Raw genomic sequence first — 23,169 nt, 5'->3', positions numbered from 1 at the left:
GTGGCAGCATATCGCCGTAATTTCACAATGACCACTGAATTAGAGTTATGTCACGTGACCAACTGTACTTATGCTAGCGTGCTGCCAATGTGTTCAAACATCAGGAGTCACTATAGTGGGGTTTGTCCAACAATGTTGCCGTTTGAAGACCTGGTGACAAGTCTGCGAGACTGTGTGATCACCCAGGAGCAAGCACCTGAGAATGTCAGCCAAACACTCAGGCTCTTTATGGATAAACTGTCTGAATCCTCCAGGTTGGTGTCAAACTTCAACACGTTTCAGAACTTAGTGAAACTCTTTCTGTCCTGTAAACACTCTATCCGTCAGTATTTGTCACATGTTTTTTTTTTAAACAAGGCGTTGTAATGACTGAGTAATGGTGCTTGCATGAACAGGAATAACGTGAAAAGATGTAAGGAGCGTTGTTTAGAGGAGGCTGCCCAGCTGCTGAGACAGATTTCAGAGGCACAGCTCGGTGGTTTAGAAGAGAGCCATCTCCTGCTTCTTGTCAGACTCCTCATCTCCATGCAGCTGCAGACGGTCAACATCTCCACAGCCTGTCGTAAAGTAGACCAGGTCAGCAGATACTGTGTGTTTTTTCACTGTGCAACACTGAAGACAAAATGCAATCCCCCTCAAACCTCATTATTTACTTCTCAGATGCTGCAACATTTGGCAAAGGTGAACCACCAGTTGGTTTTTAGAGAAACCCATCACTGTTTTCAATCCATAGTCCACACTGACCAGGTATGGAACTCACTTCACTTCTGTTTGGCGTGTGTTTGCATAAAGGAACTGCAGATAATTTTCACGTTGTCCTACCTTTGTTTCAGATATTGTCTTTTGAAGATCTGCAAAGAGGTTTGTGCTGGCTAAAAATGATGTGTTATTACAGTATATGTCATTAATTTCATATCTAAGTTTTTATCACCTTGTTTTTCAGCCTGTATGTTCCTGGAAGACAGCACTGTCGGTCGTGAGGTGTGGCGAGAGTCGTACCTATCCTTGCTGAATAAAGTGTCCGAGTTGTTCCCTGTTGTATTGCAACAAGAATCCCTGAGGGATGGGCCACTGTGTTACACTGCTGTCAAGGTGCATGAAGAGCAGTGTGCTTCATCCTTCACATTCATCTCAGACCGACTGTGTGATCTCTGTTACTGATCTGAAAACTGTGATCTCTGCAGGTGTGCTTGCAAACATTTCAGCTGTTGTCCAGTGAAGTGGCTCCTCTGGTGTGGGACGAGGAGCACAGGAGCCCAACCGTGCAGAAGATCCTGCAGGCTCTTATGGACATAATACTTGGACAGGTTTCTTATTAACTCACTAGTTCAGAGTGACTTAATCAAAAGACAGAAACCTGTTCTGTTATTACCTTTCATCTTATCAGCCAGTGTCGTGTCTTGCAGTGCTGCAACAGGGACACTCGTCTTTTGGCAGGCACTGCTGTGGCCATGCTGATCAACACAGCATCAGAGAGCAGAGCTGGAGGAGCTGCTGCCTGGAGTCTGCTGCAGGTCTCTGCCTTAGGTAGGTAACCACCAACAGTGCTGGACAAATAGTCTGAGCACATCAAATTTTGGAATTGAGACCCAGGTATGTGCCCATGTGGTAAAATGTAAAAAGATCTTTGTATTTTTCTTTGTATTTTATTTGTCTTTGTATCCCTTTGTGTATTGTCTTTCTCAGTTCTACTGCTATTTATCCTACAAATTCTACATCTGAGTGTCAGTTCTTAGAGTTTCCTGATGGAATAGCTGTTATTCCTCAGAGCCCTTGCTGCTGACTGTTGGTGCTCTCCAGGTTCAGTGTACGCCTACAGCGAAGGATGGAGTGGCGAGGCTGGCTGTGAGCAGGGGCCTCCTGACCTGCTGTCGACCTCACATCTTGCTCAGTTCACGTGTGGATGCTGCGGAAGTAAATCTACTTAAAGCCCACATCAAAAAAGACTTTTACTTTTGTTCTGCTTGTTCTGCTTTCATTACCAAATCCATAATTTTCCTTCTTTTCAGATGTGTTTACTGCTGAAAGGGTTGTTTCCTCTTGTCTTTGCTTTGTGTGAGGAGAAGCTAGATTGTCACTACTTTGCCTTTGAAGGTGAGTATCATCCAGGTCAGGTTTATTCATGTGTGTAAATGGTGATATCATCTGTTGAAATATGACATGTTGTTGCAGTGTTAACACTGTGGCTGAAGAAAGTTAAAGAATGTCTGGCTGATATCCGGAAGATGACTGATGTCCGCCTTCTGCCTGACAACAGCAGCATGCAGCAACAGCTCATTCATATTATCTGGACAAATGCAGAAAGCCCAGTGAGTCAAATTACCATCATTATATTATTGCAATTCAAAAAGCAGAAAACACAAGGGACAAGGAAATTATTAGACTTTGTAAACTCAATGAACTGCCAAATAATGAAGGATATTGTTTACAATGTGCTTAGAATTTGAGAATTGTGCTTGATTTTATTCCAATCTGATCACATACCATTACTAAATAATGGCAATGCAGTTTTGTCTGGAGTAAACGGCATAAAATAGTTAAAATTTGCCTAAAGTTCATGAGTTGTGTATAGTTTTATTCTTTTCTATCATAAAGAAATATGTTCAGTACCACCTACACATCACAGGACATACTCTGAAAGCCTCTTCCAAATATCCAGAAAAGTCTTATTAGCTTCTTAAATAATTTAAATACATATTACCTCCAGTGACCTCTGTCTCACTGTGCATTGGCAGGTGGACGGTGTGTCAGAATTTGTGCGCAGTGCCTTTTGTCTGCTGTTGGACCTGTATGAGATGGACTGTGAGCAGTTCTGTGACACAAAGAAGACTCTTTATTTTACTCTACTCCAGCGAATAATCAAACTACCTTGGGAAGCCAAAGCCAAATATCATCGCCTTTGTGCCCTGCTACCCTATCTGGGCACTGACATGGTGAGGATGAAGCGTTATTACAGGGTTGATAATATTATAGTGTGGTCTGTAGTGGTCATGATGACTTTGATGCATGTTTCTTTAATCAATCAGGTGCTGGATCAATATGCTGAAATACCCAGTCATCTCCTCAAGTGCTTGTCAACCAATCACCTGTCGCCATGTGGATCAGAGCTGTACAAGTGTCTGATCCAGCAGCAGAGACGAGAGCTATGCAATTGCTCGCAAAGGTCGGACTCGCACACTGAGCTGGATCTGGCCGATCAGTGGGCGAGGCGTTGGCAGCCCGTCCTTCACAAGGCGCTGACGTCTGATGTGACTCTTCTACAGAACAACAGCTCGACACACTTATTGCCCTGCACCTTTCAAGTCTTCCCCTCCGCTGTGGATCACCTGCTGGCCTCCCTGGACCCATACGCCCCTGGTCACCTCCACGCATGGGCCTGCATCATGAGCTCCTATCGAGCCACGACTGGAAGTTCACCCTGGGCTCTGCAGGGAAGCTCAACCCTTGAAACCCTCCAGCTAGCTCTAGGATCTGCAGATGACAAAGTTCGTCTTGCTGCTCTCAACCTCCTCTGCTGCAGCCCAAAGACCAAAGACACTCCCACCACAGAGGAGATGTCAATAATGAGGACGTTTATTCCTCAGAACCTAAACTGTGAGTCCTCGCCATTTCGCCAGCATTTTCAGGCCGGAGCGAAGAGGTTTCTGGTTCGTATCAGAGACAGCTGCTTGGCACATGTCAGAGGTCAGAAGGGCAAAAAGAAAGGAGATACCACCCACTCAGAGAGGGCACAGGATATACTGGAGCAGGGAATAGGTGAGATAATTGACAGATGCTGTTTTATGTCTACAACAAAAGACTGTCCTATCAGACAGATATACTGTTAGCACACTGTATTAGTGCTTTCTTTTAAACTTTATACATCTATATGGAGTGTTTTAGATGAAGGTATGCATTCCTGTATTCCTTTTCAATACCCACTGCATTTCAAATTTCTGGTTTCTGGTACATCTCTTGGTCACACACTGTTGAATGCTGAACAAAATACTAATAATTAGATTAAAAATATATACCCACAGGGAATACCTGACATTTTTTCTTTCGTTCCTCAAAACCTTTTTTGTATTATCATGTAGGGTTTATCGAATGGTTGGGTCAACTTCCATACAGCTATCTAGCACCAGGACACAGTTATCAGAGGAAGAAGACTGCATTGCTGTTGCTGTCTGCAGTGCTGGAGACCTGCACAGACACCTGGAGCCCAGACAAAAAGAAGGGACAACCTCCAGGTCCGTTTGGAAAACCAGTAGTTGGAAAATGCTAGCATACAACGCCCAAAACAAATATATTCCAAACACTACTATGTGGTGCTAGTATTTGGTTCTATGTGTACTTCCTGTAGAATGTTATCTTTTCTTTTATACTGTTTTATATCATTTTGGTTAGGACTTTTCATGAGCATCATGAATTCTTCTTTGCAGCAAATATTGGGTCTCTTATTAACTGTGCCAGACAAAGAGGACAGTGGGATTTCTTCTGTAGGACCAAACAGCTGGTCCTTATCAGCTGTTTAGAAGATTCTACTAATGAGGTAGAGCTGCCTTGACTTGTCTCATATTTATTTCATATAGTTCAAATTGAAGATCGAGGTTTAAAATAGAATATTTAGATATAGAAAAGTTGTTGTTGTTTTTCATTTACAGATCCGGGAGCTCTCAGCTGGGTTATTGTTGAGATTTTTCCCACCCAGTTTTCCAGATGATATCTCTGCAGTGCTGCTCAGGCGAACCAAACAGCTTCTGTGCAGTCCTCGGGTGCAGGAGGCTCAGATGGGAGCGCTGATGACGAAGGTCCTCCTTCAGAAGTAAGCCTTGCCTCCTACATACCCTCGTTCAGTATTTTGCATGCTTTAGAAGCAGGAGGGTGAGCAGTTATCACTTGTTCTATCTCTAGATCACAAGACCGGCCTGAAGACTGCAGGCTGAACAGTGACATTACTGTCCGCGGTGAAAGTAACCCCACGGCCTCCTGCATGGTCAGACTCCTGGTGAAGGAGCTGAAGGAGCACTATCTGACAGCTAAAGCTGAAATGATGCTTGCTGCCAGAACCAAGCCCATACATGGTGAGACTATAACACTACAACACTGACATTCATATACATGATTTTGAGCCCTAGAAAACATTTTTCGATGCTTTACAGCCTGTGTTGAATCATATCCCAGGTGTTGTAAGTGCCCTTCAGAGGTGTTTGCTTGAGGCAGCCGGCAGTATCTATGACGTACTTGACCACAGTCTAACCACTGAGGTGCTGGTCCTGCTGGAGAACGTCTCTCTGCTTCTGCTGGGTGTTCTGTATGGAGACCAGGATGCTTGTGCCACTGAAAAGGGTAACGGAGCAACCTGCAGAAACAATACTGATGTGGGGATGAAGTACACTCCATTTCAGATTTATTTATGACACCACACAATAAATCACACTCTTCTAATCTTAGACGCCCCGCCTTCTTTCTGTGACATGGGAAACGCTATCAGCTCCCTGATAGCCCAAACAGCTGGAGGAAGCCAAGGGGATGGAGAGGAGTGTGTCCTGCTGTCTGAAGAGCACAGCCTCGTTCTCACCTGCTGCTGGGTCTCCCTCAAGGTAAAACAGAACCAGATGCACCATTTAGATGCATGATCAGATATCTCAGCATTTAGGAAGATAGAAACAGCCTGACATCTTTGCTTAGCATATTTTTCTGCTTTTGCATTTTGTCTCAATATTATTTAGTTTAACGTTTTTTTTATCTGTTATTCCTATTTCTTTTTAGGAAATAGGAATCTTTTTAGGATTTCTGGTGGAGAAAATTCTCACCGAATTCAAACCCGGCAAGCACATTCTAGGAAAAGAGGATCTAATGAGAGCATCAAAAGTATTCAAGAATATTCTTCTCAAATGCCGTCACTGGGTAAGTTTTATGAAACCATTTACTCTGAAGTTTAGTATGAGTCTCCTCAGGCATCACCTTCCCTTTTGAAAAACATATTTCTCCTCACCAGGGGGCAGTAGAGGGATGCTGTATTGGCTTCACCAAGTTCTGTGCCTCTCTGTTGAGCAGCAGTGATCCAGAGTTTAGGGACATCCCGGCCCAAATGCTGAAACAAGTGAGTGGAGATACATTCTTGTGTTGCAGTTTTTTTAATCAATAAATGGAAATGCTGAACTGCTGGTTTTTCTCTCCTTGCTCTTTATTAGGGATTGCAGGTCATGCAGTGCCCTCGTTCTACATCCGTGACCCGGCGGGCTGCGGGGTTGCCTATGCTCATCCTGTGTGTTGTATCAGCAGAGGAGGCCAGTAAAGCAAGACCCCTGTTAGCCCACAGTATGCGAACCTTGTTGGAGACGGCCAGAACGCCTCTGCCCGAGAACTGGGACCAAACACTGGACCTGCCACAGGTTTGCAGACACACGGAGAAGTTTGAGGATATTGGTCTTCATAACCAGACGTGGTCACATACATTATTGTCCTTTCCCTCACAGGTGTGTGCGGTTCACACTCTGCAGGCCCTGGTGCGTGGCTCAGGTCTAGGAGTAGCTGTCCTTCAGTTTGCTCCTGCTGTAGCCATCTTGTCACTCACGCTGCTCAGTTCTCCCTGCTGGGCCATGAGGAATGCTGCACTGCAGCTTTACAGTAAGACACAGGCACATGAAGAGCTTTACTTTTAGTCTGTACTTGCAGTGTGAAGGATTGTTTAGGACTAGGGCTTATTATCAATTTCCCCAATCATTGATTATTTGTATAATTGTTTAGTCTTGTCAATGAAAACTGCCCATCACAATTTTTCAAAGCCAAATTTACATATTCAAATTACATGTTTTGTCTGACTGACTTATTATTATTCTTTTAGATATTCAGTTTACTGGCATAGAAACATGCTCTCATGTAGGAAAAGGAATCAGTGAATTTTCTGCAGCTTTCTCATGTTTGAATGATTGGAGCTATTAATAGATAATCAAAACAGTTGCTGAAAAATAATAATTTTCATTCTTTCGATTAGTCGATTAATGGACTTGGTTCAGCTCTAATTTATACCCCTGGTACTGTAGTCATTTAAAATCCCATTTCCAGGTTCTCTGTGCTCGCGAATGCTCGGCCAGCGGCCCAGCAGTGAGGACAGTGGCCCTACCCAGCATGGCATGTCCCCCGCTGCCTTCTTCTTCCACTACCCTGCACTCCAGCCCTTCCTCCTCGGCGAGCTGAGAGGGGCAGCAGAAGACCTCCAGGGTCGACCTGATGAGGCCAAGCTACACCTCCAACCCTCGCTCTACCCTGTCCTCACGCTGTTAGCCCAACTCCAGCCTGGTGTCCAAGACTCAACAGAGTGATTACTGTTTAATTACCACTACACGGTTTGGTCAGGTTAACTACTATAATTCTTTACAATAGAAGTTTTCACCCAGGACAGATGTATGTAGGTTTTTATCCCATCCAAATGTTAGTGTATTCAATAATTTGGAGAAACTAAATGTTTTGGTGTTTAATTCAAATTAACATCACTCTTTGCCTTAATGATGTGACTGAGGACCACTGGTCTTTCTCTTCAGGACTTTGTCAGACTTCCTGCCTCCTTTACTCCAGCTGTCTGCCAGTCCCATTTACAGTGTGAGAGTGATGGCCTCTAAGGCTTTGGTTGCCATGACTCCCCCCTCAGAGTACATGAACATCCTCCTCAAACTGACAGCTCAACTGCCCGGTCCACAGGAGCGCTGCTGTCACAACCGGCTCCATGGGCAGCTGCTGCAGATCAAAGCTATTCTAGAGAGAGCTCTCTGCTCAGACAGGTGAGACTTAAAAGAGCTGTTTATTCATTCATCACACACTTTCAGGCTTTTAAAATGCCTGGTTTATTCCTTCGTCAGACGCCGTCAGGCTTTGATATCCTGCTGTGTCTCTGTTTCGCAGTGACCCTTCAACTGCCCTGTCTGTGGTGCTGAGCAGGGTGGACACCTCCCTGTGGCTGGTGACCGGAGCTCAACGCTGCCCACTAGTGAGGGCCGTCTACCTTGGAGTGGTAGATTCACTAAGAAGATTCTGCTGTGAAACCTACCTGTCAAAGCTCAGTGACACACTCATGCGTGACCTCCAAACACCCCAAACAGGGCTTCAGGTGTGTAACATGCACGCTAACACACCTATAAGCATAGGGGACATTTACATGCTATGTATATGCTCTCAATCAGCTCTGTACTGTAAGCAATGGGTTCATGCACAATCACAACATTTTTTGTTGCAACAGTTCAGGTTATTTCACATGAAATATTTCTGCCTCTGCTGTTTTTTTTTTTCTTTGCTCTTTTCACGGGTTTCAATGGAGCGGGGCTCTGTAGGGAAAAAATATGATGGGTTACTTATTCATAGGATTTAGCAACAGACACAAACCTGATGAGGCAGATTAGCTGATTTTTAGAGCATTAAACCCATAATATAGAGAACCCAAGAGTCATTTTTTCTGAACTTTAACATTCATTTTTGCTTATTTGTCAAGAATATTTTCTATTATACCAACAAACTCAAGATCTTAAAGACTCAAAATAATCTGAAAATGGTTCAATTGTTGCTAAAAACTGATTGATCTTTGGAATAAATTTTGCATCCCCTTGCGATGTTTTTGTAGTCCCTGTGATCTACAGTGACAGTTGGTGTTTTGCTCTAGTCTAATTTTAATACACTGGCATTTTAATACACTCTACAGACACTACAGAAAGGAGAGATGGTGTGACGCTGTACATGACACATTTATTTATCCATTTGTTCATTTTGAAAGGCCGAGCTCTGACAGTTTAAAGCCACTGGTTGTGAGCATTTCTGGTTGTATCTACGGTTGTATGGATTTGGCTGCAGTAGCTGTACTGTGACTACTCTTTTCTGCTCCTATTAATGTGAGTCAGACGATTTGAACCCACTCTTCTTCTGTTATGTATGACAGATGTGTTACTGATACACCACAAGAGTTCAGGAATACTGCAGCTTCAATACAATGCTCAGCCCGCACAACCTTGTCAATTCACTACACACACACACACACACACATTCCCCGGCAGATACTTTTTCTAATGCTTTATCCATGTCATCCCCTCAGGTTGGTTTGTCATCCTTTCATCAACGAGCCATCCACTTTCTATGTGCAGATCAAAAGTGGTCATGCCAAATCTGGAACAGCTTCTCTGCAGCGAGCCCTGACCTGAAGCTGTCACTGGTTATGTGGGTGGTGGATGGGCGGGGTTCGCAGCAGACCAGCTTGAAAGAGGTGTTCCAGCGGGTGTTGCAGGTGAGACACGATATGTTCCCTAGACTTCAGCATGAAGAAAACAAACTTCCCAAAAACCTGTTTAACCTCATTCAGTATAACGATCTTCTTTGAGCACAATGTGAGGAAGTTGAGGAAGCAAAGATAGGCTTAAATATAATGCCATCGGAAAGCTGAAATCTGGCTGGAAATCTGTTTTTCCGTCTAAGATAAAAAAGGGTGTGTCTCCCTCTGAACAGTCAAGCTGAGGATATTTAACCTTTTATTATTTGCTGTGTTAAAGTTCATGTAGATCATATAGATAAACTCTGCAGCATGTAACATTATCTACACCACCCAGTTATGCCTTCCTATGTATATCCTGTTGAGTGTTTTAACTGACTCTTTAAAATAAGCTTGATAAGATGTGATACTGCATATCTACACACAGTGAGTAAAGATATGGGATTCCTATTCATGTGGCCTTGTCATTTATTTTACATCACTTATTTACCCCTATTGCGTCATTTAGTTGGACTAGAGCTCCCTGTCTTCACGTATCTAATTTAGTTTTACTATAAAACTGGTAAATATAAGGTTGTTAGTGTTTTTGAGGAAACTATGAGAAATAATACACCTGCATTGCACACTGTAAACTGTATGTAGTGAATAATAAGTGAGGCAGTTCATGAGATTATCATTTAAACCAGGAAACAGGATCTGTCTCAACCTGTATTTTAAATAAGGTATTTGTTTAAAATGTATGTCTGCAAAAAAGATGAGTCTTAACATGAGTGTGTGATAAAAGCAAACCCAAAAGAATGTTAGATTTTATTCAGCATGCTTTCCTCTGTTTTTTGTGATATGTCGATTTAAATTCCTACGTCTATGCCTAGTGTGATCCACTCAGGGTATACATGGTTGGCATTTAAAAGCACTGATCCTTTGTCAAGTACATTAAAGGCCGACTCTAATGTTCTGTGTCTTCAGGCAAACCTGAAGGAGGCATTGTTGAGCCACAGTGTGGAGTACCGCAGGACCTATCTCGCAGCCCTGGTAGCAGTGACGGCTGGAGGGGATTCTGCTTCACCCCAGCTTCTTCCTCAGTCGGCCGAACTGGAGGAGCCAGTTCTGCCTGAGTGTCTGGAGTTGTTGCTTAGGGACCTGGAGGAGCAGCGAGGCGGGCCCGAGTTTCTGTCCCAGGCTCTGTGTGCTGCTAGTCTGCTGCTTTCCCAGTGGTCGGACTGCAGGTTGTTACACATTTTATTGTCCTTTTTTTTTTTTTTTAATATACTGAAACACTCCCACCTGCAACTCTGTCTCTCTTCTCATCTCCGTGCAAATTAGTCTCAAGATATCTGTGGTGCTGCGCTGGTGTAGCGTCTTGGAGTGCCACCGTTGCCCAGATGCCCCTGAAGTGCTCAGGATGGCGAGTGCTGAAGCTCTGTGTGTGGCTGCAGTTCCACTCATCAGCCACAGCCTGAGGAAACACATCACTCTGCCTGCCATCATGACCAGGTGTGACGAAAGTCAAATAGCGTTGTTGATCAAGTGATACACTCTGATGGACAGAAATTCAAAATGTGGAATCTCCCTGGTTTAGGTTGATCAACACGGGCCTTTACCTGCTGCAGGACCAAAGCCAGCAGGTGAGGATGAAAGCAGCTCGATTTACCTCCATGCTGCGCCATGCGAGAAGAGGGGAAAGCCACAGGAGGGTCTACCTTATGCAAGTCAACCAGGCTCTGCCGCTGCTGCTGGACCTGCTGCTGGAGGAATGCGTCGATACTCCTGGCACATTGGAGGTGCTGCTGTGTCACCTGCCTCAGTCTGACCTCACATGTGTGCTGAGAGAGTCCTCAGAGATGGGGTATGTCACCTCACTGCATCAATACACTTTGACAGACAGCAACCTTGATCGGGTGTTGCCTGATTGTTACTATTGCTCTGTTATTCAGGTGTTCCAGTCTGTATGAGCAGGATGAGGCCAATGTGTTTGCGGAGCCCTCTGTAATGTCGGCACATGTGCTGCCTTACCTGCTGCAGATGGCTGAAAATTACTCTGAATCCTCTGCTTTGGCACAGAGCCTGAGAGTGTGGGCAGAGCAGAGTGCTGCACTGGTGGCAGACAGCCTTTCAGTGTGCAAAGAGCTCCTGCCAGGTACCACATTAGCTTGTTAGTCTGAATGTAATATCTATGTATATATTTTTGAAATATTCAAAATTTTCTGTGTTACAATGGGATTTTTTTATTCTCTCTCTCTCTCTCTCTCTCTCTCTCTCTCTCTCTCTCTCTCTCTCTCTCTCTCTCTCTCTCAGCGGAGACTTTGAACCCGGCCTTGCTGGCTCTCCTCATGGACCCTCGTTTCCACAGCACCCTGTGTAGCCTGTTCACCAGGGCTGCCTTCCTCCTCCGCCTGTCGAAAACATCTGATGATGTACGACAACTTTGTGATCCTGCGTCGCTGCACAAGAGTTTACAGGACGTTTGTAGTCTGCTCAGTCAGAACGGTGTCCACTTTCCTTCTGCTCTAACAGCTGCTGTAGCTGGAGAGCTGCCACTGTGACGGAGCGTAGGGCCGTACACTCAGTGAGTAAAGCCTTTTGGCCAGGATAAAATTACCTTATGACATCTCCATGTGTAGTATTGAATGAGTATAGCAACTGCTGATGCTGCAGTACACTTGTACTTCACAGGCTGACTGAGTTATGTAAGAGCTAAGTGGCTGAGGCCACTTGTAGCATCATCATATTATGTACACAGAAAAGAGGCCCACTGGGCATTGTTTGCCATGTGCACATGGGGGTGGGCAGTTCTTCATAACCTCTGGAGGCCTGTTTTTGATACAATGCTCATAGAGTTTATGAAGTTACATTTTCTGGAGCTTTATTCATCTTTTAAAATACAGCTTTTTTTATGCAGATGTACAGCCACTAGAATATCATCAGCTCTGTCTTTATGATCACCATCACCCCAAGTAAAATGCTCAGTTGTACTCCCAGAGCAGTGCTCCTGTTCTCGGTTGTTGTAAGTTGTTTGCCATGTCTCAGCAGCAGCAGCAGCAGCGGGACACAGACTGATGCAGTGATGTAATGCGGTAGCATCTGGAGAAATTGGCTGCTTGGTGGCCAGCAGGGGAATATAGTGTATGCTTTAATGCTCCATTAGAGGCCTTCTGCCTGGATAAGTGTCCATTTTCCAACCACATGAGGGCTGAAGATGATTGACTGGATCTGATAGAGGGCTGGCGGTTGCCCCACAACAGACCACACACTATAGAAGTCTTACATCACCAGATAGCCCACTGCCTCTGTTTGGAGATGGGTTCATGTCAGTGTTCGACAAACACTGACATGAAATAGATTGCACACGCTAGTGTTGGCCATATTAGACAATGAATCAAATGTACATGGACATTTTTATTGTTGTATCCTCGCAACTTTTATTTCCTTGAGATATAGTATTGTCAGAGTTGATTAAAGTTACATAAATTAAAGACAGTTTATAAAGCAGCCAATTTGTCAACATGACTGTAAACCTGCAGAGTTACAGTTTTAATCTTTATTTTTTTACCGTTTCGCGTGCCTCTACATGCACACGAGGTACCTCCATTTCAGATACGGTTTCCATTGTGTATGCATGAAGCATCGTGTTTGTGAACATATAGATTATGCAATAGCTATGACATCAAGCTTATTAATGATTCAGACATAAAGCTTATGTAATATATTCCCCTACGACCCACGCCAAAATTAACACCTGTTGTGTAGAGCTCTGTGAGATTAACATGTGCCTCTAAGGAAGCTACAGGTGGTTCCTGTTGAGAACATGACGCAGAACAACAAGGTGAAAACAAGGTGATGCTGGAGGAAAACTGCGACGTACGTCGACATTTTTGGACAAACCTTGAGTCATCTAATCAAGAACTCTCCCAAAGTTTTAATTATGCCTCACTGAATCACACCTACAGAAAGCATTCATGAAAATGAAAAAAATGTCTGCTGTTGGCAGTCAGAAAGATTCATAAAACAAAGCTTCATAACAGACTATTTTACAGACTGTAGAATAAAAATGAGGGTGTGAACTTTGCTCTACTTCATGACAAAGGCACGTAAACCATGTGGCTCGAGCACTCGACAGCTTGTCAACATGCCTGAAAACAGAGGCTTCATTTTAATGAAAAGGCATTTTACTTTTTATTCATCTATCAGATTCCACTTGAACAATGTGTGCAATATTATGTCTTCTGCCTCAACCTTGAAAACAAAGTTTGAGAAGTCCATTTAAGGTGAACATGGTTGGAAATTTCCTGAAGGCAAACTGAGTCTAAAACTGTAAAATGACCATCTGGCTTAGTGAAAGTATTTGCTGTCGTTGCAGACAGTGCTCAGTGTCTGGACCCTCAGTAAACCTATCCTGCTAATTACATGATTAACTATGGCAACAGGGAACAAGGCCAAGTAGGTACAACCACTTTTATTTGGTGTGTGTATGTGTGTACATGCACACAGACATGTGCACCATTTAGAGCATGAATGAGTGTTTTTCCATTGTTGGATCCTGACTCTCGAGGTTAAAAAATGGAGGGAATCAATTTTTTTTTCTATTCTACAAATGGAATGACAGTAAAAATCTTAATGAATGAAATCCATTTCAAAAGAAGAGTTTTTGTCAGTTTAACTGTTCATTTTGATTTTTAAAAAGAACTGTTTATGCTGAATATAATAAAATGTACTGTTGAATTCATTACTCTGCAGAAATGTTTGTGTTTTATACGACCATTGCTATTTTCAGTAGGTTTATTTTCCAAAGCTTTTAGTTTACTATGGTATATTATGGTTGGCTCAAAAGAATTTCAGTGTTTTGAAACAAAAATAATCTTTGGGAAGGGATCATATAGTTTAAATTTCAAATGCAATTGTTGCCACCTTCACTGAATCAGTCAACTCCAGCTCAGTTCAGGGGGATATAGAAGTCCAGTTCTAAAAAGTTTGTCATCATATGAAATAAAAAGGTTCATAGCAAGTTAAAATTATGAGACAAAAAAATCACAGTCTTCAGCAGCTTCACTGAATCACTTGATATCAGCTCAGGTTAGGTCGTCATGGACTTCAATTTCTGAGAGGAAAGGATAAAAAACAAATTTTTTATAATTTTTATTTTTTATTTGTTCAGTCCCATATATATTTAACCTTTAATGGTCTAGTGACTTGTTTATTTCATCCAATGCATGCTGGGAGAGGCTCCAGCCCCCTGTAACCCTGAATGAGCAGAGTGTGATGGAGAGTGCCAGACAGATGCTGTGTGTTTGCTCTAGTAATTGCCCGAAAACTGGGTAAGCATCTATTTGAAAAGTGGCTCAGTGAACATTGAGTGAGTCACGCGCTTGCTGTCCTCTTTACCCATCAGCCAACAATGACACAGGGCCTCTCCGCTCTCAGTGCACATCTCCCTGTGCACAGCCAGATAGAAGCAAATGCTATTGGCAGCTGTCCTTTAGCAGTCTCTGCAGAGCCCACCTCTGACCAAGAGTGGCGGACCACAACCCTGGTGGAGTGGAAGGAAGCCTGGGAAACAGGAAGATTGGGTTTGGACAGATGCACCAAGCACTTTGAGCCAGATAAGGCTCTGCAGTTGGATGAGGATTATACATGGAAAGTAATGACTCAGTGTATTTTCAAATGAAAATGGAAAGAAGAGCAGCTATTTATAGACTGCCACAGAAAATGTAATAAGCTTGGGAATAATTCCTGGGCAGGGAAGAGGAAAAAGCAAAAAAAGTTAAGACAGTGGATTATGGAAGCAACCAGAACCTTTTTTTTTCTTATCTTAAAAAATGTGGATGAACTTCCTTGACTTTCCATGCTGACTGTTTTGACGATGTGCTTCTTCTCACAAGGCTGCACGCCATGATAAGTTGCCAGACTGTTTTCAGTTGATTATCTTTCCTGTGTGTGTTTTTTTGTTTTTGTGTGTGTGTGTGTGTGTGTGTGTGTGTGTGTGTGTGTGTGTGTGTGTGTGTGTGTGTTGTGTGTGTGTGTGTGTGTGTGTGTGTGTGTGTGTGTGTGTGAGAGAGAGAGGTGAGAAGCCGGTGAGGCTTTAGGACCTTGAGGTTTGTACTGCAAAGGGGAGCTCCTCCTCCTCCTCCTCCTCCTCCCACTGAAGGCTGTTTACTAAGAAAGCTGAGCTCCTCTGACAAAAACAAGGGCTGGGACTCCAGCGAGAGGAGCAGTGTGTCTGATGCACATGCAGCACAGGCTCTTCATCCACTTCATAAACATTTCATATTTGATTTGCCTTTTTGTAATTCTTAGAGGGGGAAAAACGCACATCGGCGCACCATGTTGTCGGTGAATTCATTCCGTCAGCTCTGCAAAATGTTCCTCTCTTTGCACGTTGTTTTCCTGAGCGTGGCGATGGTGGAGAGCAGTGCATCAAATGGAAACCAAAAAGGTAAAATGACAAATTATGGACTATTTTTTGCATTTAAATTCTCATTTGTTGTTCAAAAAAATTGCACCCAATCCAGTCTGGTTTAATTCAAATTACATGCATAATAATATTTATGATTTTTTTTTCTTCTCCTCTTTTTGATTGTACAATCTCTTTTATGTTTATGTCATTCTCAGACTGCATGAGATCCAATGGTGTGGAGTACAGAGGGGTCCAAGAGAGCTCCTTCTCAGGTCTGACCTGTCTAAACTGGTCCAACATTTCCAGAGACTATGATGTTGAAATGCATCCTGATCCTCAGACAGGTAAACTACTTCAACTGATGTGTCTTCTTATACAGATGGGGAATGTCCCATTAAATGAAAGATGAACTTGTGATTTCTCTCTTCGTTTTCTCTGCGTTGGGTTCACGATGAAGACAGGCGGTTTAAAATGTTTCTTGTGTCGATGGGTACAACATTGTTTTTACAGGGGCAACTCTCTCCTCTGACGTCTTTGAGATTTTGATACAATGCCATAACATACACCACATGATTGCAAGTAATCTCACAAACATGAAGCAACAAACACATTAATGATATTTACAGCCCACACTTCAGATACCACGGCACTGATTTGTGTGTTTATAGAGTTAAATGGCGTCTTTTATACAGCAGCTGCTGTTTCCTGTCTTTGTGCTCATGGTGGCCTGTTCATTGTAGTGTGATGAAGTAGTGTTAATGATTAATGAATCCAGTGGTTTACCCACACAGCAGGGACGGACAGGCAGACAGACACAGACAAACCTGTATTTCCATGAGGCATCTGTAACAGACGTGTGCTGTTTTTATCGTTCCTCTTGTAGGTGTTGGAGATCACAATTACTGCAGAAACCCAGATTCCTCTGAGAGGCCTTGGTGCTACATTGCTGGCCCAGATGGGACGGTCCAGAAACAGTTCTGTGCAATTGACACATGCGAAGGTAGGTAGCATCAACATGTGTGACATATATAGAAAACTCCAACTATAAAAGTCTGGCCAGGCAAAGATAAATATGCATATTCCAATTAAATACAAACAACACTGAAACAGCAGCTTCTCTTGATGATGCTGATGCTGCAATTATTTTTTTTCTTCCCTGTAAACCTCTCATTATTTTAAAAAAGTGGGCTATGCTAGGGGAAAAATAATGAGGTGAAATTTTTGTAGCTATGCAAATGTCCCAATTACTCAACACAAAAAAGAGAGAATGGTGAGAGAGGAAGCAGCCAAGTTTTAAACTTTGATGGGCCAATAAAAAACTTTTACCACAAAGAAAAAAACAACGTGTGCTCATTTGACAGATGCGTTACTGATTTACTTTACTTTCACTTTTCCCAGTTAAGAGTATTAGTCTGTATTAGGTCAGTTGGTCAGTACTTAGCTGCTCTGAGAAGTCTTGTATACTTTGCCCTTTGTTTCCTTTTTGTCTCGGGAACCAACCCAAGTCACACAATAACAAAGCCCTGCCGTCACATGGCAGAAAGATCAGTTTCAAGAAAGGCGTTGACCACACCCTAAAAGCTCATTTGCAGAGAGGAACAGTCTCCCCTTGGAGACAGCAGCTGATTGGCTGCTTGAATTTATGACTTCATGCTCTTTAACTCTGGGGAGTTGATAAACAACAACTTGTAAGAAGGAAGTGGAGAAAAAAAAAAAAGTTAAAGCGCAGTTGCTGTTATCTGCCGATGAACCTTCCTGTCTCATGAAGCAGAGTGGAGCGTGCAGAGCCTGTATGTGTCTGGCACATGTGAAAAACGCATGCGCTTGTCAAACCTCTAACTGATTTACGTTCCAACAGCTACATGAGAGCAGTGTTCATCCTGCTGTTGAGGAGGTTTTTGCGTCAGTGGTGATGTTGTTGGACCAACAGTAATTGGAAACCACACGGTCCAGATGATGCACTTCTAGTCAAGTCAAATCAAGACAAAGTGTTTTCTAAGTGCATCAAGTGTCTTCACACACAATATAATCAAAGAACATTAATAAAAACTACAAGACGATGCAGTTAGAGATCATTCTGATTAAGGACCATAAACATAAAGAATGGATTCCTGCAGCGTTATGTGGTGTAATAACATTTGAGGGGTAAACTGTTTGTGTTAATACTTTACATCTTTTTACATCTTTTTCCTGGAAGCTGTTTTTGTTTTTTGGACAGAATAACTTCTGGCTAATTCAGCCAATTTAGTTACTGACCAAGAAAGATACTTCATCATCAAAATCATATAAAAATCCAAACATAAAACAGCCATAAAGCTCTAATTCACCCTAAAATACTAAATGGAGAGATAACAAGGTATAAATGATTTGTTCGCAAAATATCTGATGGTATGCAGTACAATATCTGATGTACAAATCTATAGTGGCCTAGTTTTGTCATTTTGCCTAATCTCTGTAATCAAATTTTCTACAAATGGTTACAGTTGTGGAGAGAGTATTCTGCACAGGATGATTGAGGTGGACTAGAGAAATAAAAATGAGTAAAGTAGTTACCGGTCACAATTAAATAAAGATTGTATATGGCTAAAACTGACCTGTATCTGAAGGACATATTTTACTTTGATCAACACAAACACAACTCACAGTGTCTTCAATTAAAAGTCATTTAACACTGTTGTTTTTAAAACCGGCATTGTTTAATTGTGATTTTAGAACAAGGCTCGACTGTGCCAGCAGAGGCCGGATCCCTCACTCGAACAGGAACCACTCCCTCCACGGAGAGCTTTCAGGCGGCCAAGTCGGGACCTTCTCAGGGAGAAGTTGCTGCGGTGCAGCCGGTGATGGGAATCAGCCAGCGGGTGCGCACAGGACCCAAAAAGAAAAAGGACCTTGGCACACTCGGTATGTTGTAGTTTATTGTTACTCTGACGACATGTATGATATGATATTGGTGGTACACACTAACTTATGTTCTTAATTTGTTTTTCAGGCTACGTCCTTGGCATACTCATGATGGCGATTATAATCGTCCTTGGTGTAGGCATCACATTTGGCTACTTCTACAAGAGGTCAGTATCTAAATCACAGCAAAATCATCAAATTTAGTTCAGGAATATAGGAACATTATGAAAGAGGACCCAGTATAGAGCGTTTATTTATTTATTTATTTATTTATTTCCAGGACGTCATCATTACATGGCATACATCTGCCGTAACTGTGAAAAGCAAAAATGTGATGCTGTAGATCCTTCTTGCATTCCTGTTCTGGCACATGCAGCGCTGTTGATAGCTTCGAGATGTGCGGGACGAATGCCAGTATGTTTAGTTGTACCACATAATAGCATGTGTGTTAATGGTCTCTTGAGTTTAGGGCATCAGCTGTTGTTCACATTCCCCAACAATGCTCTCCGTTGTTCCACTTGGATGTAATGCAGCCATTTTAATATCTTTTTTTTACTTTATTTTTTTTACAACAACCACAACAGAGCATGCGGAGGGACGTGGCAGCAAATGAAGTGCCTGCAGTCTATTTTAAGCATTCTTATTTTATATTCTTGAAAGAGAAGAGAGCGTGGAGGAAGGGTTGGATGGGATGGAGAAGCCCTCACATTCGCTGCAGTTATGTAATATTTAAAATGATGGGCCCAGCTTTGTGAAAGAGGGGCACTCTGCTCTGATTCCCTTTGGCACAGCACAAAATGACCCTTACAGATCTGTTCTTGGCTGTCAAATCTGATTAGCAGTGCCCCTGTATTTGTTTTCTATTTTTAGGAGGTGATTATTAATAAGGAGGCGCAGCATATTATGTCAGAGGGTTTATACCTGCTCTCAGGATACAGTGACATCACCCTCGGTAATGTGATAGATGTGCTGCATGCATGCTTGTATTCGTCGTAATTCAGCTGCCCCTCCACAGGCCAGGAGTGGCCGTAGACTACTGTGTGCCTCCTGCAATATAAATGATTCTTTGCCCTCTAGGGCAGAGGGTGTAGAGGTGTAGTGTGTGCAGAGGTTCATACTATATCCCCACTGGGAGCTCTCAACCGACCAGTGGGAGTAGGTCCTGTATTGACAAGGATGCTGATCCCTTGCAGGCTTCCCATCCACTTGAGCAAATAGCACCCTGACAAGCCCGAGGCTCCGCAGTGATGGCCAAGAGTTTTTACCCTGTGTCATTTGGTAGCTTAACAGGAAGACTGGAAATGGGGGAACAGCAATCCTGGGTACTTTGCCAGGCAACTAGCTCCATGAAAGTTTCTGGTCTTGGTGAAGAAATTGTTTGGGACATAACCTAAAATAAAAGCTAACCTTAATCAAACGAGAGACGACATGTTAAATATTGAGCTTTAGAGGTGCTTTCAGGTAGATTTTGTTACCGTCAGACAGAGCCAGGCTTTCCCTCTGTTTCCAGTCTTTATGCTAAGCTAAGCCAACTAACCGCTGGCTAACTACATACTGGACAGACGCGAGAGTGGTATTAATCTAAGCAAAAAGGTTTTTGGGGATCGTGAGAAAGCAGAGGAACTGAAAAAACCCCAGATACAGTTCAAACTAAAAGTAACCACACCTTTTGTGTAAAGAATTGGTGGTGATATGCGGTGTTTCCGTTTGAGTTGCACAATGTGCTGCACTGGAGCAGGTGAGTAGGAGGTATTTTGAGTCCAAGAATATATTGGCCTGTTTTGTCTGCAGATCAGTAGAAAGCAGCCTCATGCTGTGTCCCATCACTGTGTTGCCTTGGAGTAGATAAACTCCTCGCCAGCTTGTCGGCTCCCTGTTCCCTTTCACCATCTGTCCCTCGACTTTGTTACAGGCCAGGCACTTGTTATAACAGGCCGTAATCTACATACAGTATGTTATCAGAAGCTACTTATCACGAATATTTAGCTTGGGTGGCCCCCAAAAACACTGCTACAAGATTACTGAGGGCATTATTATAAGCGCTATGTTTATTATAATACCAGCAAACTACATTTTTACACACTGGTAATTTGCATGATAGCTTTGATCTTTAACTCAGTATTAATTAAATTGTTTAGAATAACATCACTTTATTGGAATATCACATGACTACTTGTTTGTGAGGAGGAATTGAGCAACACATAATTCTACAGTTCAACAGAGTAATTTAGCTTCTTTCAGCTCCTTGTTTTGTTTTTTTTCATCCAAAACTTTCACTCTTACCACGCTCATACTATCGTTTTCAGCCACAGCAGGCAGCTGTTTGGAGTAGGAAATCTCTGATAAACCACAGTTGGTAAACCTGCTCAGCTTCAAACAGCAGACACACACAGTTAGTGACTAGCTGTTGAACATGGTGGAGCATTTAGCAGCTAAAGAGTTGGTGGAGACCAAAACAGAGAAAACTTGAAATCTTAATGAACCTCCTTTGTGTGTTGCTGTTTAGGGGTCGAGACTTAAAGAAGCAGCATGACCAGCGAGTGTATGAGCGCGAGATGCAGAGGATCACCCTACCCCTGTCGGCTTTCTCCAACCCCACCTGTGAGCTGGTCGATGAGAACACCATTGTAATCACAGCAGAGCACGAGACAACCCCCGTCCAGGAGAGTGTGGAGGAGGGCGGGGACCCCCTCATGGGTCAGCAAGCTGGTACCCCTGGAGCATGAGCAGCATGTGTAGTCCTCAAACAGGACTGTGATATGTTTTTTGTGGACCAAAACACTCCCATCTCCCCGTTTCTCCTTTCCACCTCCCTGAGTAACTTCTGTTTTTAAAAAGGAGAAGGGGAGTCGTCTTCGCTCCAAAGACTTGAACTGAATGCTGTGTCCTGTTTCCTTAAGGTTTTATACATCTGGGGCACAAAAACGATAAGATGACACACAATGGGCACAGTCTTAACAACTAGAAACCATTAAGGTCAATCTGTTGTTATGTATCATGAGGTCTTTACTATTCATATTTGATAGATTTGATGGGCTGCCCCCCTAAATAACAGTATGAATATGTAGTATAATATCTAGTCAAATGGACGTTGGAGAATATGTGTTTATAATGGTTCTTTGTAAAGAGATGGTGTTTGGATTGGGGTAATGTTTTGTTTTTTTTTAGTATGTTTCCGTGTGGGAGAGGTGCTCTCCACAGGAGGTGTCGTTACATGATGAATATGTGGTTGATTTTCCTTTATGCTGACCCACTGGCTGTGTCGAGGGAAACGTTGACAAAAAAAATGTGACTGGTTTGTCTCTGAGACACACTGGTGGCACAGATGTGTGTCCAAAAATAGCCATCCTCCTCTGAGACAGGATGCGCGAACATGAGGTAAAACAGACCCACTGAAGACAAGGGAAGGCCTCCAACTCAGAAATTGCCTTAGCATGATACTTCTGAATGTACTTGTTTATCTTTTCCCAGATAAATCTTTTTTTTCTTTTTGTACTTGACTGACAGACCAATGCAGTTACAAAGCACGACAGCGGCCATTGGCAGATATGAAAGAGGACTTGCCCTTTTCTTCTACAGGTTAAGGAGTGACAGGAAATACAGAGTGCTCTCAGGAAGCATGAGAGACAGTAGTTAGTCCTCAGGACAAAATAGCACTGCCACAACACAGAGCAGATGGGGTGAGAAAGAGAAAGTCTGAAATCTTGTCTTTGCAGAGTAGGACAGTGTGTGTATGTGTGTGTGTTGAAGTGCTGAAGAAGCCTGGTGCCTAGATTAGATTCAGACATTTGAGTCATGCACTTGATGCTTCAGGGTAGAGAGTGGAGGGAGTGTAGTAGAATAGAAACAGTCCAAAGTTTGGTGGTGTTCATTCGAAAACATGAATGCATGTACACGGTAACCTGCTGTATGTTTGTATTGAGGGGCCTCTTTTTCTGCATCTTAAAAAGTAGAACTACTCGTTGAAGAAGACATTTAGAAAATACCTGCCTAAAAAACATGGACAACAGGATTTTAGTTTGTCGATGCCCATGAGACATTGTTACTTCCCAGTATATTTCCAGTTTGTTTATCAATCATCACTCCTGACAATCTTGTTTTGTGATTGCTGCTGGATCCACATCACTGGTAATTTTTGGTTACGGCTGCTCCATTATTTCAAGTGTCTGTGCGCTGGCTGTGATTACTTTCTTCATATACGCAATGTGTTCACAATACTGTTGTTCAGCATTTGAATTTAGTACTTGTATTTGTATGAATGCAGATTTTCACCGCTGAGACTGAAATAAAACATCAAGCACAGACATTATGGTGTGATGAAGTCTGTATATTTAAAATGACAGAAGCAGACTAGAACAACATAACACAGCAGGAATGTTTGGGCTGTTATGTCTCCTTTTTTTTTTTTTTTTTTGCACCGGCTCCCTCTGTTGGCAGTTCCTATAAATACATTGACTCAGTCATTGGAGTCACCAGAGAAAGCAGGTGAAGATAATAAAGTAAGAAGTACCACTGGGACAAATATATTTGAGAGGCGTCTGAAGCTACAGAAAAACATCAACCTGTGACAAAAGAGTTTGGTTCTCTGGATTCTATTCAGTGACTTTCACATAAACTCTAACAGTGACACACTTGAATTTTTCTA

The 23,169-nt window shown here is 42.8% G+C and overlaps 2 protein-coding genes across 2 annotated transcripts; both read left to right on the top strand.

Moving 5' to 3' along the window:
- Positions 1-77: 77 nt before the first annotated feature.
- On the top strand, positions 78-13,957 carry si:ch211-225b11.4 (thyroid adenoma-associated protein homolog). Its single transcript, XM_056377340.1, has 31 exons — positions 78-254; positions 396-576; positions 661-747; positions 834-861; positions 944-1,092; positions 1,185-1,307; positions 1,407-1,527; positions 1,769-1,914; positions 2,010-2,094; positions 2,173-2,309; positions 2,736-2,933; positions 3,027-3,756; positions 4,077-4,229; positions 4,422-4,531; positions 4,644-4,804; positions 4,894-5,063; positions 5,164-5,328; positions 5,434-5,582; positions 5,752-5,889; positions 5,981-6,085; positions 6,177-6,377; positions 6,462-6,612; positions 7,051-7,303; positions 7,527-7,763; positions 7,885-8,089; positions 9,062-9,250; positions 10,199-10,458; positions 10,556-10,726; positions 10,812-11,078; positions 11,167-11,369; positions 11,528-13,957. The coding sequence occupies exons 1-31, from the start codon at positions 88-90 to the stop codon at positions 11,773-11,775; spliced, it is 5,688 nt and encodes a 1,895-aa protein (XP_056233315.1). The 5' UTR covers positions 78-87; the 3' UTR covers positions 11,776-13,957.
- Positions 13,958-15,390: 1,433 nt separating this feature from the next.
- pik3ip1 (phosphoinositide-3-kinase interacting protein 1) lies at positions 15,391-22,828 on the top strand. Its single transcript, XM_056376133.1, has 6 exons — positions 15,391-15,662; positions 15,839-15,967; positions 16,507-16,623; positions 18,336-18,524; positions 18,613-18,691; positions 21,031-22,828. The coding sequence occupies exons 1-6, from the start codon at positions 15,551-15,553 to the stop codon at positions 21,248-21,250; spliced, it is 846 nt and encodes a 281-aa protein (XP_056232108.1). The 5' UTR covers positions 15,391-15,550; the 3' UTR covers positions 21,251-22,828.
- The last annotated feature ends 341 nt before the right edge of the window (positions 22,829-23,169 follow it).

The sequence above is a fragment of the Seriola aureovittata genome, chromosome 5 (assembly GCF_021018895.1).
Source record: "Seriola aureovittata isolate HTS-2021-v1 ecotype China chromosome 5, ASM2101889v1, whole genome shotgun sequence".
In the NCBI taxonomy this organism is placed as follows: domain Eukaryota; kingdom Metazoa; phylum Chordata; class Actinopteri; order Carangiformes; family Carangidae; genus Seriola; species Seriola aureovittata.
The sequence above is the reverse complement of the archived record's forward strand: the minus strand, read 5'-3'. Positions and strand labels throughout refer to the sequence as shown.

Coding starts and splice junctions, on each gene's coding strand:
- pik3ip1 (XM_056376133.1), top strand. CDS start 15,551: ATGTTGTCGGTGAATTCATTCCGTCAGCTCTGCAAAATGTTCCTCTCT. Junction 15,663..15,838: donor ATCAAATGGAAACCAAAAAG/GTAAAATGACAA, acceptor TGTCATTCTCAG/ACTGCATGAGATCCAATGGT. Junction 18,525..18,612: donor AAAGGACCTTGGCACACTCG/GTATGTTGTAGT, acceptor TTTGTTTTTCAG/GCTACGTCCTTGGCATACTC.
- si:ch211-225b11.4 (XM_056377340.1), top strand. CDS start 88: ATGTGTTCAAACATCAGGAGTCACTATAGTGGGGTTTGTCCAACAATG. Junction 6,086..6,176: donor CGGCCCAAATGCTGAAACAA/GTGAGTGGAGAT, acceptor GCTCTTTATTAG/GGATTGCAGGTCATGCAGTG. Junction 6,378..6,461: donor AAACACTGGACCTGCCACAG/GTTTGCAGACAC, acceptor TTTCCCTCACAG/GTGTGTGCGGTTCACACTCT.